Here is an 18,043-nt window from a genome sequence, read left to right on the forward strand (position 1 = left end):
GTTAAGACGCTAAATTTGTATACAAATACTTTTTAGAAGAGGCTTTTAAAGTCAGTATTATGGAGCAGTGTGGGGCTTAGATTCTGATCACCAAACTTCAAGTGCCTCAGAGGAGGCAGTTTCTCAGCAACATCAGCAGCAAGAGGCTATGAATGGCCAACCGAAATCAAAATGTACATGCTTAATTCACCCCATTCAGCAAGTGCTTCCTTCCTCCTGAATACCCAGGCTCCAAAAGAATTTGACTCTTAAGACAGTTTAGCTCTCAGCAAGAATGCTAATTTTCTTGGACCCAACTCCAAACTTTGTAATAGGATACAAGTCTTCAGATGAAGTGGTTAGGATTGTTTTAGTTGCGGCTCTTTAAAAAGATCAGTGGTTTAATGAAAAAAAAAAAAATCAATGTAATTTTGCATCCAGTGTCATCACAGGAATACAGGTAAATAACGTAGTATGTCTCCAAGCTAGAACTGTAACAAAACTAAACTAATGAATTCATTATAAATGGTGAATAGTTATCATGCACAAAATTACATATGATACGAAATGGACTACCAACTGCTGTAATGCGGAACAAGTACTCCTTTATATGATCGACGCGGTACATAAAATATCCTGCGGATCTATATTCCTAATTTAGTTCACTGAAACTTGATCACATGAGAATTGCTTTGTTTCACCAAATCATTAACACTTGTTCAGAGATCTGCCAAGTCACTCTAAGAGTAACAAACTATGACCTTGTCATACCTCTCGGCATACTGCAGAATTACTAATGTTGATAGGGGATGGGGAAAGAACCCATTCTTAAACTCCAATGCTGTATTCTCCAATTTTGTATTTTTCTCCATGAAAAATGGTGGGCATCTTCTTTGTGCTCAATCTCTCAAGTGAAAATTTAGACACGAAGGTAGTAAAAGCTCCTTTAGGAGTTTTAGTAACACACTAGGGACAGCACAAATCCTACCCTTGAACTATAGAGACAGGAAGAACAGATCTGGACTAATAAATCTGAAAACACAAAGTGGATGAGAACACTGGTCCCAGTCCCTCCACCAGCACAACAAAGACCTCTGTCCTGGAGTTGTAGGGTTCCTCTGATGTGCTCTCAAATAACTTGATAAAAAGACCCCAAAGCAAGTACAATTTAAGTTCAAACAAGAAAAAAGTTTTCATTATTGCCAACAATATTAAGGCTGTCAAAGACCCAAAACATCTGTTATTCAGCAGCTGCAGAAACAGGTGCGAGTATGCATATTCAGAACTTCCCTCAGACGTCCCAAGTAGGCACTCACATTATCATCACCAGAGCTGAATTTATAAAGTGCCATACAATACCCAGTCCCTTTTGTCACAGCAAAAGAGCAATCAAAGCAAAAATTTATCTTCTGCATTTTGAAAGGAACTGATCCTAGCCCCCCACTCCCAAAGGGGTTTTCTTGGTAGGAGTTTGGAATATGAGCACTTTGCTGATCATAACATCCTCAGGTTACAGCAGTTTGTGTAAGAGTTTATCTCTTTTATTTCAACATGATTAGAAAGATTTGTTTCCTCTCCTTCCTCCCCTGTGCTTTTTCTGTCTATTTCTAAACCTGAACTGATTTTGTGGCAAATTTTAATGAGATATGACTAAACTGTTCCAATGGCAGATGTTTTTGTTTTGAGCTATGCAGATACCATTTTCTACAAACACCGCTTAAAAACCAAACAACTTTCCTCATTTAAATGAATACAAGTGACCATATCATTCCCCTTTGGAAAATTAACATTAGAGATGAAGCAATTCTCTGATCAAGTCAACACAGGCAAACATCTCAGACACCTGGCACAGTGAATTAATGAACTTTTGGGAAAAAGAGAAGCAGCACTGCATTTTGAGAAGCAGCCGACTACTACAGCCTCTTCTCAGGCAGTCATGAAAGTCTCACAAGGAAGGATGAAGTAGCTTGATTTCATCACAATTAAAATGGTGAGTCTGACCAAATCTGCAGTTTGTCAGGCGTTTCTCTTAGCTTAAATACCACTTTAAACCTGCCCCTTGCTCTCACCCACAGGTCAATACATCTGCTTCTGCTACCATTCAGCCAGTCAAGGGTGGAACTGATTGGAGCTAAAGCAAGTTTTTTAGGGCTGGGTATCTTTTTTAGCTTGAATCAGTTCCAGAGTTGGCCATGTGCAGAGTGGCACTGACATGAGGCAGGGCATGATGCCTGTGGGCCTAGTTAAGGTGGAAGGTTTGGCCAAAAGAAGTGTTCTTCCAGTTCGATGCTAAGGATTGAAATCCAGGCCTCAGCACACGAGTTCTGCTGTGAAGCATTCAGCTCACTTGCAAAAAGGAGCGTTTGAGGGTTGTGATCTCTGCATGGTTTCTCCCAGTGGTGGTGAAGGGATGAGATACTGACAATTTTATTGAAATGTTTTTCTTCTCTGCGAATAAACTTACGTCTTTCTTTAGACTCCTCCTCCCACAAGCCACTTCTCTTTCTTGTCTCACATTAAGCATTACATACACTTTCCATGTAAAAAGTGACTCAAAAATGCAAAAAGGCTCAACATTCCCTCCCCAAATCCTTTGGAGATTGAGTCATTTTCATGACTTCAAAAAGGCAAATATGGCACAAAAGAATGGAAATTAAGTTAAAAAAATCGATTTTATAAATATTTTTCCTCTGTACAATTTTTCACAGCCCCATCCCTCCAACCCATTTTTATTCACATTTCTTTTTTTTTTAATTCCCACCCCGGTTTATTTTTAAATCATAAAATATATATTTTAAATCTGTTCATATTTTAAAATATTTACAGGAAAAGTTCCTTCTGTTGAGGTCATGAGGAGTCTGTACAAGGAGAGGGTGGAGGGGGATAGAGGTGAAAATAGCTTCGTTCCGTGGCAGGAGATGGAGGGCAGCTTTCTTCTGCCGACATGTACTGACTGCGAGGTGTGGGCGGAGGGGGATAAGGGTCTGAGTCTGAATTTAAATCTATATAGTATTTGTTGGCCTTCCATCGACTAGTAGTATAGTCACTGTCACAAACATCTGTGCTGCATGGGGTTGTGGGTGGAGCTATCCCTCGTATAAGGTATGGCCTAAAAAAACAAAAACAAACAAGCACAGGCATTAGTTGCAATCTGGGGAAAAAAGAAAGAAAAAGAGATTGAAAATGAACAAGTTTTCATAGGAACCCAGCAAGAAGTACCCGAACTGTGTTAAATTTGAAGGGCACAACTACCCTCAGCCATTAGTGCATTCTTCCAGGCCCTGACCAGCCAGGAGACCACCGTGACTGTTTAGCCCAGTTCCTAACAAATAGGTTGGTTCATCAAAGAGTTTTAAGATAAGCTTGAGGAACTGAACAGAAAACACCAACCTTCTCTATACAGGATGCTAAGTGACTGTTACGTAGCAGTATAACCTATATATATTGCATTACTACTCAGCAACACTGCATTGAAAGGTGCTAAATCAATGTTTAACATCAAAACTGGCATCCCCTCCATTTCAACGGTCATTTATTAAGACAGGGAAAGGTTTTCCAACAAGGTAAAGCCTGAACAAGAACATTTTGCTTAAGATTCAAAACTAAAGGACAGTTAAACAGAAGATTTATCAAACTTTTTTATTTGAGCTGTACCTGTAAGATCTTGTCGTTGAAGGAATGTTTGAGGAATAAAACATCTCTGCATTATACAGGGAGCGATCGGTAGCTGGGGAAGGAGGTGGGTTCAAGATCTAGGAAGAGGAGGAAAAAACAGCACGAAAGTTTGGGTTAATTATACAACTCTACTTGTTTTGAAAATATTATTTATACCTTCACCCTGTCACTCATCCTTATTTTAGTTTCCTCTCCTTGCTGCTTGGGTGGGTTTAAGCATTTTTTAAGATCACCGAAGTTCATTAGGAGACTTTACTCTGGGCTTCAAAGTTCTCAAAGCACAGAACTTTTCTTCCTTGCCACATCCGTTGTTATGCTGGAAGGCTCGGGTAAAGCTGGAAATTAGACCCAGTTTTGCTGAATGTCAGTGCGCTTCCTTGGACACAAGGACTGATACGATCCTCAACAGATGCTAATGGGAAATACAAGTCTATTCCACTCCCAGACCCTAAACATAGTCCCAGTCAATAGTAGGGTCAGGAGACCAACTTCCTTTACTATAACTAATACAATTCCTCCTTCCCTGAATACTTCCTTTTTACTGCCATTCTGTAAACATAACATTTTGGCACAGTTCACAATGCGAAGGGCCTAAGAGCTAACAAATAGTTATAGTCTGCACTAGCCTCTGCATGCTTAGACACAGTTGCTGGCAACCCTCACACTAGGAAAACAGTTTATTATGCTTCATAATTCTTTCGGATTCCCTAGCAGGAAGCCGAACCCCTGATATGGCCAGCAGGACTTTGGCCTAAAAATGAGGAGAGCGCTTCATCCCTTCCAAGGTGGAAAATTACAGCATTGCTGTTGATGGTAGGGCCTTGCTACTGATGTGAGCATCTGGTACACGGCCTGTCCTGGGCATTCTGCCAAGCCATGGCCTGCCACAGTGACCATGATAGCATCCTGCCTCTGCTCTTCTCTCATAATAATACTGTGAAATCACTGGAGTGGAGATCATTGTTTTGGTCTTCACTGTGCAGCGTCTAGCAAAACGATTCCCTGGCCATTGAGTTGAGCTTGTTGTTACTAATATTGACAAGCCCTGTATCCAGATTCACGTGAGGGCAGACAAGCTTGAACACCACGCATTGCCAGCTGTGGGGAATGATGAGTAATTGCCCCAAGAGTATCTCCCAGAAATCCTCTTCCTTTGAGGAGCACTCCGTACTACTTCTGGATTCTCCCCTACTGGCACCCTGAGCTGCGACACCACCACTTCACATTCAGATTAAATACAGCAGAGTGTCAGCCAGGCTCTCAGACGTATAAACTGACATAACTCCAGTGACATCAATTCTTTCCTAGTCTCTATTCACTGTACCATCTCTTAGTACCCCTAAGATGTGTTAAACAAAACAAAACAAAAAAGCCAAGACAACTAGATGCCCAGATCTCTTCTTTTTATTATTTACCTAAAGCTGGGTAATTAGCTACTAGGTAGAATTGACCAAAATATTTGGATTAAGCAGTAACTTCAGTTACTTTCAGTTCCTTCTAAGAATTCCGCATGCCTTTCCTGAAGGAAAAGCTGGTATCATCCCTGCAGGCCCTGCTGACATAGCCTGGAGTGGAAAGTGTGAAAGAAGAATTCCCAGTAACAGCCAGATTAGATTAAACCAGGAGTCCAACAGAAGAGTTGATCTTCAGGCCAACATAGATCCCATAGAATGGCACAGGCAGATCAGCTTTTGGGCTTCTTTCCTCTTTCCAGATTTATTTAAGTAACATTTTTTTTAATATAAATTCAGCTAAGTTTTTTCTGTTCATCCCTTTCTAGTTTGGCACTGACACATCAATCATCAATCAGGTACTAGCATGAAATTGTTCAGCATGTTACAGAGACACCGGTGAAGCATGAGACAAGCAAAATTAGGAGGGCTGCCAAGTTCCAAGTATCTGCTATCTGTGACTAGCTGCTTGATGGCTTCATTGAGAAGGTAACGCAAGCTTGCGTGAACAGAAGACTGAATGTATGTATTGCTCAGAAGCACTAAGGAAAAAAACCATCATATGACAAAATACTGGCAAACTGTAACCTCTGTATGTCTCTCTTACATATTCTTAGAGAAACATACTATACATATTTGAATTCATGAAACACTGATACGGGGACTAAAAACCTGTCACTTCCAACAGCTGAAAGCCAGAAATGGAGCTAAAATACAGCTGAAAAAAACCAAGCAAGGAAAGCTCTGCTGGTACCAATGTTTTCTCCCAGTGCATGCAGTTGGTTTTCTGAATCAACAATCGACGCTTTATCTGAACAGCAAGCCAAGCTTGTTCCTTATGGGTTTGCATTCCAGTCCTGTCAGATCTTGTTTGTCTTTTTATTCCCTGTGTGCCTGCAGCATTACGCAGTGCAAAATGTCACTGGGCCACTGACATCAGAGTTTACAAAGAACAAAGAGCTACCATCTCCAAGGGAGTGAAGAAAGAAGAAGTGCCAAGGAACAACCCCGTTGAGTATTATTCTAATAACAAAACATTTTGGACACTATATAGCATTGTGTAATCCTGATGGACTACAACAAAGCCTTTTCGTGAACTTCAGTGGGTGTCAGACTGTAACACCCAAGAAAAGATGTTATTAACATTCTACTTAGTAGCACCAGTTTTCATCTTCCTTTTCTTCAGAAGTGGGAGATACCTAACTCACAGGTATATTTTCAAGACATACCTGTGGGTAGAAAGTGGCTTTAGTGCTTGATGAGCTACTCGAAGAGGCTCCAGTAACATGGTTTCTGTCATATAAGGGGGCACCACTGCTTCCTCCCATGAGACTCATGGAGCTAATCATGGACTTTCCACAAGAGATGCCTGCAGTGAGACAGAGAGGAAAACAACATTAAGTAAACCACAATTTTATCTACCAATGCAAAACAGGAAACAAATCCACAGCTTGGCAAACCCATGCAATGCTACTGGTTGTCACTTTGGGAACAGTGTTTTATGTAAAAACTTCAGGATCACAAGGAACAACACATTTTGTGAAGAAAACATCTCACCCCCAGACCACCTATAGTCTTACTGCAGCACTGAACTCCTCACAACCTGCTCCCACACTCTGCTGAGAAAGGAATCTCTAGAACAGCTGACCGAAACTTTTCACCCAAATCATCAACTAAGAAATTTTCCAATTAACCAAACTCAGGCATTTGCAAAAAAACCCATTATACATTGCCCACGAAAAACAAGCTAGAGACCTCCAAAGTTTTCATTTCCATCCAAAGAAATTCAATTGTAAGTACATGAACAACAGCAAAAATTAATTTACTGAATAAATTTGCTGAAAAAAATCACTGCTTAAACTGAAAATCAGCAGAGGCAAAAGGAAGGAAACCTGAGTGACCGGAAAAGGGAAGACAACATTCTCCAATCTGTTTTACTTCAATGTACACTTAAATCAGACAATACATTTCCAGCTTTTTCCTGTCAGACTATTCAGTGCTGATGCAAGAGTTTAGTTTGGGAAGTTTCAGAAATTTTTCGGACGCAGGAAATATTTATTATAAGCAGAGTGACTCTATTTATGATCATCATTCATGACTATTTATCTTTTTTGGAAATGCCACGACACTAGGAATCTATGTCTTTTCTTTAGAATTAAAATCAATGGTAATATTTTCAGCTGTTGTAACTTGTCACGGCAATATGGATTAGAAAAAACTAACAAATACGAATGAGAATCAAAATGAAATCTTAAGTTTAGCACCTAAAGACATACAGACAAAAAACACTGATACTTGCTTTAATTAAAAAAGTCCAATTTAAAACACCACTGCAAAGATTTCACCTGCAATGATTTAATCCTCAAATTTTATTTCCTACCACAAAAATCTCTTGATAACCATAAAAACATAATTTAAGCAGGAACAGCTGACCATAGTCACTGAAGTGCGAGAAAGGCTAAACCTAACTTGCATCTAGCTATCTTCAAAGCCATGGCTAGAAGAAAACAACAATTAGCTCATCTCAAAAACTTATTTAATATGAAGAAGTGCTACATCTTTTCATTTGTTTTACCATCTATCTGATTTTCATCTGGAATGAAAAGCAGACTCCAAGCACTCCAAACTATGGATTTCTTGTATTCTGACCCTGCCTGGCAGGTTATCAGGTGAACATTTACTTTCCAGCTTCCTGAATAACATGAAGAGATATTCTTTCTTCTCAGGGCTTTGTAGTTAAGAATTTGTTACTTCCTCTATGAAAAGTATATTTTACATTTGTAAAATAATTTGAGGTACATCATTTAAGTGTTTACTTTGATGTGTATATGAGGTTTCTGGGTTCTTATCTATTAGCTGAATGTCTGAAGCTTTTATGTATACTTCAAGTCCTCCTTCGATCTCAGCATCATAGCTGCGTGCACTTCTCTGAATGGATGCTTTGAGTCCTTTGCGACGTAGAGAAGCTTTGCTGTTTTACAGATGAACGACTGAGACACAGAGAGAATAAATACTTGTCCAAAAGCGAACAGGAAAGCTGTCTCAGAGACGGGCTAAACCAACGGGGATGTCTTCATTACACTTGAGGCAACGAGCAGCCATTCTACAAAAACACACCCAAACTGCTTGTGTTCCTCCACGTTTGCTGGTGTAACTTTGGGGAGGGACATTTATCTCCTGCTTTTTTGTATTATAGTAACCTAATCTGCTTCACCTTCTTTCCTCTGCATCTTTCCACTGTGGAATAACCCAATCTATCCGCAGCAGACAGGACAAAACCGTGTAAAGACCTTTAATGGGCAGGACAGAAACAAGGATATCTGAGTACAAGAAACAAAGAACAACTCAACAGGGCTCTCACCAGAACACTGAACGGCACATGCTTTTTTAGTTTTCAATATTGCACATGGTTCACGACTCTTCATAGTGTTTTGCAGGCCTTAGGTGAGAAGTACTATGCAAAACCCAGGCTCTATTACATACACCAGAATGAACTATTTAAAGAGGATATTTCACTGGCAAAATACTGTAGATTTTCTATCAAAAAGATAGATACCTATGCAGATGCAGCCTAGCACGAAAATTGCATTTGAAAATCTGGCAAGATGCCTAATGAAATGCATCTAATAGTTTTTGCATATCTAATCCAAATGACAGATTCGTACCAAAACCACCGAGCAGATCAACAACATCCAATTTCTGCTCTTTGAGAACTCCGCATCTAGCACTCTTAATAACCTTTAAAACCCCAAATCCAGACAATGTAATGGTACTGATTAGATGCAAGGTCCTTACCATCCTTACCAGTAAAAGTGCCATGTTGAGAACTTCCTGGAGCAATAAAATTAAGAGGGACGTGAGGGGTGCCACTGACATACTCGTGTGGAAAAGGACTGTTGGGCCCAGCGTAGCGCTGACACACCACTCGTTGGCAAACAAAGTACATTCCTCCCATGACAAAAAGTGACAGTATTATACCAATGACAGGACCGATGGCACTACTGTGTGGCTGTGACTCATCTGAGGCTGGCTTTGTTTTTTCTGGAAAAAGAGGAGGAAAAAAAAAAAAGAGGTCATTAGAGACAGGGCAATATATGTTTTGCTGGCCTGGAGCTTGTGCAGCAAATCAGTCAGCTCACAGTCATTCAGGCAGTGTCTTTCAAATTATCTGCATCAAACCCAGGCATCTGCAACTCCATATATTCTGATTCAACACACAAGACTTCGTGCCTCCTCTTCCCCTCCATGTATTTAAGGCAGTATTAGCAAGGTACTCTCCTTTCTGTCTAGCATTTCATCTCGTAACAGGTTTACTTATATACATGAAGTCCTTAATCAGAGAGGAATCTGCTCTCTCAAAAGCCAATTGAGCTGGCCAATAACATAAAAAAATTAAAAGATTTTACCAGTAGGAAAACTACCATATGTATTAAGCAGTGAATGTCTTCCTAGCTAATATGGGCCTTAAAACAGAACACTTTTCCATCCTAAAATATGACTTGCTCTCCAAAAAAACCCTTACAAATTGGAAAGAAAACACAATCCAGAATACCTCAAGTACTTTCTACTTATTTCTTTTTCTCCTATATAAGCCCAATGTTAAATAATAAAAACTACTGCAAAATTTGAGAGGAGCTCAATGGCATCTCCCTCTGACTATGGGTAACACATTCAAAATTCTTGCCAAATAAACCTGGGACCTCTATGTTTTTTGCATATGTGACTTGCTTCAGTGAAAATGATTTTGCCACGTGATTCACACAACATTTATAATCTTATTTTTTTACGTACACAAATATATTTATTCATAAAGCAAAAAATCAAAAAAACTGGTCCAAAATCTATCAATTTTACATGTTCAGATCAAACTACAGACCCCTTCCCCCCTTAATAAAGTTGTAAGAAGCGAAATGGTTCATGTAAGATTCACGCCTTCACTTCATAAAATTTTTCCCCAGTGGTTCTGGGGAAAAACAACTGAAATTTGAGAAGGAACATAAAGGAAATACAAAGATCTACCAAAAAACTCTTAACAGCTCAGCATCAAGAATTAATTTCTGTCTTAAAGTCTTTATCTACTTTTCACACTTATTAGTGCATGACAGCTTTTATGTCAGCTACAGCCCTAACTTTCAAAGAGTCAGATTATTTCAGGTATGATATCAGAAAAAAAAGTAAAGCCAAAATTAAAACATATTCTAGCTAATTTAAAACACACAATTCTCATTTTTGTTAAACCTAGCTTCTTTTGAATGCAAGATCCTTATCTAGAAAGCAGCAATCATTTTTATTCCCTACTTGAGTTCTTTCCCTCAGTCAAGCAAGAAACCACCTTTGTTCCACAAAGAGACTCCAGAGAAGACAGTCTTCTGTCTACGTAAAGACACATTTAAATCAGTTAAGACCTAATTGCAGGACTGGACCCAAAGTGCAAACAGGAAACAACTGCATTAACTTAGCAGCACAAATGTTTGTGAAAATAAACTAAAAAAAAAAAAAAAAAAAAAAGAAAAGGAAGAAGTGGCTTTACATTATTTACATTATCCAGGGAACTGGGGGAACTGGATGAGAGCTGAAAGATAAATGGAAATTGTGGGAGAAGCATGAGAAGTGTCTTCAGTCTGAAATGTCCAACAGGAGAGATAAACATATTTTTTTTGCCATTCTTTTAGCCTTTTCTTCTATTCACCATTTGGAATTCTTTCACCACTCTTGCTCATGAAATACACTTTTCTTTGCTGTACCCACTGTGAGGATGGAAGGAAGGAACGAGGATACCCTGACCAGACGTGGTGATCCTTCCTCTCATCCCAGCAGCGGCACAGCTTCTGACAAATGGGGCTTCAAAACCTGACAAAACTCTAAGATATTAAAAACTTTGCAATTAGCAAGGTCCTATAGGCAACATAACAAAGTGCAGCATTTCTTTACACAAACCCAACACAAGGCATTTGTTCAGAACAAATTACTGACAGATCAGCACATTTATTTGCTTTTGTTCTAAAAGGCTATGTTCCAACTATTTTGCTTAACCACTCGTGAGCTACTAAATCATAGAATGGTTAGAGTTGGAAGGGATCTTAAAGATCATCTAGTTACAACCCCCCCTGCCATGGGCAGGGACACCTCCCACTAGACCAGGCTGCTCAGAGCCCCATCCAGCCTGGCCTTGAACACTTCCAGTGATGGGGCTTCCACAACTTCCCTGGGCAACCTGTTCCAGTGTCTCACCACCCTCACAGTAAAGAATTTCTTCCTAATATCTCATCTAAATCTACGCTCTTGCTGTTTAAAACCATTAACCCCCATCATATCACTACACTCCCTGATAAAGAGTCCCTCCTTATCTTTCCTGTAGGCGCCATTTAGGTACTGAAAGGCTGCTATAAGGTCTCCCAAGAGCCTTCTCTTCTCCAGGCTGAACAACCCCAACTCTCTCAGCCTGTCCCCATAGGAGAGGTGCTCCAGCCCCCTGATCATCTTTGTGGCCCTCCTCGGGATGCACTCCAACAGGTCCATGTCCTTCTTATGTTGGGGGTCCCAGAGCTGGACACAATACTTCAGGTGGGGTCTCATGAGAGCACAGCAGAGGGTCAGAAATGCTCCCTTTATCTGCCCCATTCCCTGAAAACTTCATGCACTAGTCACCCCAATGGTGCAAGAAGAGGGAAGTTGCGAGCAAAGCATAAGTGAGCAAATTTTACTGTCCGCTTCAGACTACAACATAACAGACTCAGCTACGGACTAATACAGCAACTGCTGTTAGCATGCCTGTAACTTGTATGTACCTACTGCCGTGACAATTCAAAGTAACATTTTCTCCAGCAAAGGGAAAGGTCTCTCCTTATATTCTTTTCCTACCTGCACCGTAAGAGACCAGCTTGTAGTCACATGTAGACACTTGCTTACTGCATGCTAGTTCCTCCACATAATTAGCCTTCAGCTTGACCCTGTACTTGCAGTGGATAGGGCTGCACATTTTTAAAAGCCACCCCAAGAACGGCAGCAGCTCTGCAAGCTATCTCTGCAGGTAGAGCAGCTCTGCTCTACTATCCGAGGAGAGCAGAATCAGGTCCCCCTGTGTATAGATCTGAAGGCCTGTTTAAACAAGGCCGTGTTGTATCCCACACAACATTTTAGAACTAGCTTGCAGTAACGTTGGGATTTCAGTTCATCTTCATTACTGCTGTTCCTGCATTACTTAGAATAACAGCATTACAGACTTGCTACACCATGCTGCAAGCTCACACTCTTTTGCTGCCCAGTCCAAAGGAAAAGCAGCCAAATACAGCTGTGAGAGTATCTGGCCAAGATTCACTGGGCTTCCCTGAAAGAATCTTGCTATGCAAAGACCGGGGCTCTGCATAGGGATGTAGGACATTACGCCTGAATACAGCGCTTGAATCTCAAGGAAAGACATCTCACCACACATCAGCTCATCAGAACCGTCAAGGCAATCTGGAAAGGAGTCACACTGTTGCTTCAGGAGGATGCACTGGCCGCTTGCACATCGAAACTGATTGGGTAGACAAATTGCTGCACAGAAAGAAAGAAAAGATTAAGTACTACTTGTATGGGAGCATTTGAGCATCTTAAGAAAACCAAAAGAAGTAAGACATGAAGATGCGTTGCATTTTATATTATGACCAGGTAGGCACTAGAACACCTGCTTTGCTGCTGTGGGTAAAATGCAAGTCTGCACATCTCTGATTCTTCCTTCTTGTTGTTATACATCCTACTCAGTGGGGCTAAAATGAAATTCGGATCCCAGTAACTCCCCATCCTTTGTCGAATTGGTCCTGCTAGGGCAAAACTAGGATCAGATCAGCAAGAATCTCCTACAATAACTAACAAAGTGAAGCCGATCATCTGACATGTTAACAAAAATGTAGTAACTTGGCATATTATAAAGCCTTATATAGTCTATGCTATCCTATGTAGCCCTGTACAATATAACCTTGCTAAATAACTACTAAATTTCTTACCTATATGCAGAAGCCTGTTTCAGCAAAAAGAACTTAATTATCTTTGGAATCTCTGTCGAGTCAAAGCATTTTAAATCATCAGTAAAGATACTGTTTTACGAGGGCTAGTAACCAGCAATCCTGCTAGGTTCACAGTATAGGTTGTTTAATGTAAAAAGAGGAAAGATTCTTTCCTTCTGGAGGAGAAGATCCACGTTCATGTTTTGTATCACAGCACTGGTGGTGCTGTGAAATGGACCTCCTGAACAGCCATACATACTTTGCCACGGTCCAGTTTGCAGAGCAGTTCTTGTCTAAGAGAACTAAATTATTATTAGCTAGAAGCTCCAAATGCATCAGCTCCCGATTTGGATTGTTACGACCCTAGTAAGCTGGATGCGGTTCCACAAGGTCCTACAGTGCATATAACACACACACATGTTTATAGTAGGCTCTAAAAGCATCTAGAGCTCCCACCACACCACTTAGGTTCTTGCATTACGAGAAGGGCCAAGTGAGCACTTTCCTATTTGGCAATGACTGCCAGCCCTCTACTTATTCTTGCAACTGTCTGCTGCTCCTTTGTTTTTCATCAAGACTTCTGTCTTAATATCCTTTCCCTTCTTAGATGCCTTGTTTTCTCTTGCTGTCCTGCCTTGTTGGACTCCTTATTTCTTCTTGATCCAACAATGGACAACTTGGCACACTGAACCTGTGTTGTCCAGGAGATGAAGGTTCTTCAGTGGCATGGTAATCCAGTTGCAGTATCAAAAGATTGTTAACCTTCTGACTTCCACTGGGTATGAGAGGACGAGCTAGCAGTGCCACGGTAAATTCAAGAAGATGAAAGTCATAGTCTTGAAGATGTGGAATAAGAACCACGAACGTATCCAGGGATGTTTATTTGTCCACTTCCAGTCATAGTCTGCAACCCCAGAGCCAATGCTTCGGATTCAACTCTTCAAAAGCATGCCTTGGGAAACCAGGGGACAGGAGAAGCAGCTTCTGACAGAATCAAGGCATTGAACTTAGATCTATGGAAAGACAGTGATTGCCACTGCTCTGACCAGAAGGCAATTCCTCTGATGCGTAAGGCATAGTAGAAAAGTTCTGTTAAGCCCAGTTAGCGTCACCACCTTAATAAACCTCACCTAAAGAACAAGAACGTACTATATACCACCTTCCCTTCCCCCAACACAGTGGGTTATAGGCTGACACATGCTAAGGGATGAGAAAGGCCTAGGGGTTTTATTTTTCTTAGGAACACACTCAGGCCTTGGCCTGTAAAGATTCCTGAGGACTATAGAGGCCATGTTTGCCACATCTCCCTCCCTCCTCCTGGACACTGCGTACGTTCATAGCCCTTCTAGGGAAGAGTCAGACAGCATCCTGGACAGAAGTCTAACCATGGGTGGCCCAAGTGCTCGCAGAAGACTAGGGATACAACCACTCAGTATTCAACTGCTGAAGAAACATGTCTTCAACTATTCTAGACTAGATGTTAAAGCTCATCTGTGCCCTCAAAGGGGCTGTGCAGGGCAAGGCAGGTGCCTACAGTTCACACAGTACTAGGAACATTGGCATTAAGTTTGCTTAGCAGTGCCCACCATTTCACAGGGAGATGACCAAATGCACATTGCACTTTGACCGTGTGTGGGTAACGGCAGTGTTACACTGCATATGGGCTCCATGGTAGACAAAGCAGAGCCTCTTGATGAAGCAGTACAGGTAGTAAGCATCACCTCCCACAAGAAAGACAGGAACCTGTTTGCAAAGAAGGTACTGATGTTCTGGTGTCCGGTATCAGAGTTACAGAAGACATTGCAAATCCAAAAAAATCCACTCTGCTGGCCCAGCGTCCTGGTTTGGGGCAATGACTGACGTCGGAGGAAGACCCTGTCTGCTTTTGATCCCGATCAGTGTGTTCTGGAATCCAGTTCCCATCCATCCTGTCTGGAACTTCCCCAGTGCCTGCCGGTGACATCTTCCTGGGAACTTGGTACGGTTTTGTATGCATATATAGTATCTATTTCAGTATTTTCCTTTTTATTATATTATTAATATTTCATTAAAGTAGTTCAGTTTTTTCTAAACTCATAAATCTCTCTATCTCTCTTCTTCCTCTCCTTGGAGCGAGAGGTGGGGGAAAGCATCTGTCATCTTGTCATTGGCGAGTCCAGCCCAAATCATGACACTCAGAGGCAATGGTTAGCCACTGAGTGGGTAGAGCCAAGGGTCCTGAGGCTTCATAGGGCAAGAGCGATGCTACTGTATAGGCTCCTGAAATTTTGTATAATAATAAGATGCCATGGTGCCAGCTCATAGTCAAGTGTCTGTTTCAGCTATCCCTGGGTCCTAAAGACAGAACATGCACGTTGTCCCATCAACCAAGGGATGATACAAATGCACCCGTCCATGTTTCTCTCTTGGACCCAGACCCTACAACTGACTGCATACAAAGCAGCTCTAGCTGCAAGAGTTCCTTGGATGTTGTTCCACAGATTTCTCATAGAAAGATACATCCAGGATTACAAGCATCAGCTTGCTAAAACCGAACTCTCAGAACAGCCAATTCAGCCACAGGTTTAAGTCCACCTCTTCCTCCCTGTGGCACCTTGCAGTGACCACTGTCTGAAGGTGAAGTAGACGCAGTGGAAACAGTGGAAGTCAAAATGGTATTTATGCAGCAAAAAAAAGTATGCTCCACCAGTTTCTTTCCTGTTTTCATTCTTAATATGGATTAAAGATACTCTCCTCCCCAACCTCCCCCATATCTATAGTTACATGGTCAACAATTTATGTAGCTACAGAGAAGTTTAATTTGAACAACAGAGTAAGAAAGAGGGAAATAAAGACAGAATCAGTGGATAGCTTAGTTAGGCTTATGGTTAAGGCTGTTTTTCACCATTTGAAACTAAAATTCATATATATATATAAAAAGAACTGTTAGAATCCCAAATGGATGCTTATGTTAGACCCATGAGTTTGGGAAAATTAATCTTACTATCACAATCTGCTTCATCTGATTTATCTTGGCAGTCAATTTCTCCATTACACCGCAAGTGTGCATCAATACACTGTCCTTTCTCACACTGGAACTGGGATGCAGAGCATATGGGGCAACTATCTTCATCACTCTGGTCATCACACTCTGGAAATCCATCACACCGCCATGCCATTGGGATACAGTCGATCTCTCCAGTTGCACAGGTAAACTGGTCTGGGGAACAAGTTGGAGGTTCTGGAGAAAGAGAAAACAAATCCCATTTGTATACTCAATTTTAGCCCTCGCAACAGAGTAAAAATGTGACGGACTGAAGTTCTTCTGTGACAATATTAAGATTCCAGCAAAGACGAAAACATGATTTTGCATAGGGAATGAGATTTTGCCAACTTCATAACAAAAACTGGATGCATGCTGATTGAAGAAACTTGCTCTAGCATGTGAGCACTGAACTAAGGACAGGAACTACAAATACTTACTTTGGCTCTAACAGCCACCTTTTGGAAGACACTGTCATACACATAAATTCAAATGAATACTCAATTTCTGACTGCAAAGCACATTCTACACAATTCTAATCCCTGCAATTATATCAGCCTGGAACAATTCTTCATAAAAAAACCTGGCCCATTGGGTTAATTGGCAATGCATACCCCTAAAACATAGAACATCTGCTTTCACAATATCTGTTTCTCTATTTTTCCTGTGGTTTCTCCACAAACAAATTTCCAAGTCAAATACGGATTGAAAAATATGAATGGGGAAAAAATATCTGTAAAGGCCTGTTAAACATTAAGCTAAATCCTCTTGCTAGAAAGTCTCTGGGCTGCAGGTCAGTGGAGGTTCAGAGAGTAGTCTGAGGAGCACTGTAGGCCTGCCCTGATCTTACGTTCTTTCACTATGGTCGGAGACAGAACCCTGGACCTTGTGCGCAGACATTTTTATGTTTGCTGGACCTAACAAAGCTAGGACTTCCTTCAAATTTGACTTTTCGTGGACCCCAAGATCCTGGCATCGATCCATTCCACTTCCATACTGCTGCTCAGGTTGCAATCACACATTGATAGCATGAAGCAGCAGCAACCTCATGTAGAGGTGCAACAATTATGCTGTAATAAGGCATTCGTAGTTGCTTTCTTCAGAATGTCAAAAGACAATCCAGATAAAGAATGTATTGCAAAAAAATGCTTCTAATTCTTACATACAGCAAATCACACACTTTTTCACCATCAGTATCGATGAAAGAAACAGTCGATGTCTAAGTCCCTTCAGTTAGTAGCATCCCCATCAGTAGCAGTTAGTTATGTTCAAAATGAGGGGGCCATCTCAAAACACCGCTGCAGCAAACAGATACCTTTCCACTGATTTCCAAAGCTGCTGGGTCAAATCCCTGTGACGTAATTAAATCAGTTAACAGAGGCAGTAACTAGCCCCCACAGCAGGTGTGGCCAGCTAATGCTCTAAGTAGACGTTTTACCACTTGGATTAACAGAGTACCACGTCGTACCCTGTCTGTGAACAACATCGAGCAAGCCGGAGGGGTGCTCTGACACTGGATGGTAACACTCCTCTGGAAACCCAATCAGCTTTTATTAACATTCAGGCTCAGGAATGGACTTCACAAAGAACCCAGCATAAGGAAAGCTTCTCAGTTGTAACCAACGACAAGACTTTTGGATGAGTATTTTTCTCCTGAGGGTGGTGTTACAGATCCTAGATCCATGCAATTACATTCTTAATTTCTTCATTAGGGAGAAATGTTCGAGAACGAGACTCAAGTATAGTCAAGAGCTTGAAAAACAAAATGCAAATAAAAATCCAAATGCATTTGATTTTTTGAAAATTTTATGATTTTTAAGTTTCTGATTTATGAGTATTTGGTGTAGCAATCTGAGAATTACAAATGTAGCCAGTGACCTGACAGCTGTAGGTAAGATAAAGATGCCAGATGCACATATTAAGATAATTCT

At 40.9% G+C, this 18,043-nt stretch overlaps 1 protein-coding gene across 2 annotated transcripts in view; it reads right to left on the reverse strand.

The window, feature by feature from the left end:
* Positions 1 to 2,632: 2,632 nt before the first annotated feature.
* The window catches only part of LRP5 (LDL receptor related protein 5), a 159,293-nt gene continuing 143,882 nt past the window's right edge, over positions 2,633 to 18,043 (reverse strand). The window contains exons 18-23 of one of the 2 annotated variants that reach the window (XM_074585551.1): positions 16,074 to 16,310; positions 12,531 to 12,641; positions 8,901 to 9,146; positions 6,335 to 6,474; positions 3,634 to 3,731; positions 2,633 to 3,088 (exon numbers count right to left, since the gene is read on the reverse strand). In XM_074585551.1, the coding sequence (XP_074441652.1) occupies positions 2,827 to 3,088; positions 3,634 to 3,731; positions 6,335 to 6,474; positions 8,901 to 9,146; positions 12,531 to 12,641; positions 16,074 to 16,310 (1,094 nt within the window). In that variant the 3' untranslated portion in view covers positions 2,633 to 2,826. The remainder of the gene's footprint in view (positions 3,089 to 3,633; positions 3,732 to 6,334; positions 6,475 to 8,900; positions 9,147 to 12,530; positions 12,642 to 16,073; positions 16,311 to 18,043) is intronic. The other variant, XM_074585550.1, reaches the window with a different exon arrangement.

This window comes from Larus michahellis, chromosome 4 (assembly GCF_964199755.1).
Source record: "Larus michahellis chromosome 4, bLarMic1.1, whole genome shotgun sequence".
NCBI lineage: Eukaryota > Metazoa > Chordata > Aves > Charadriiformes > Laridae > Larus > Larus michahellis.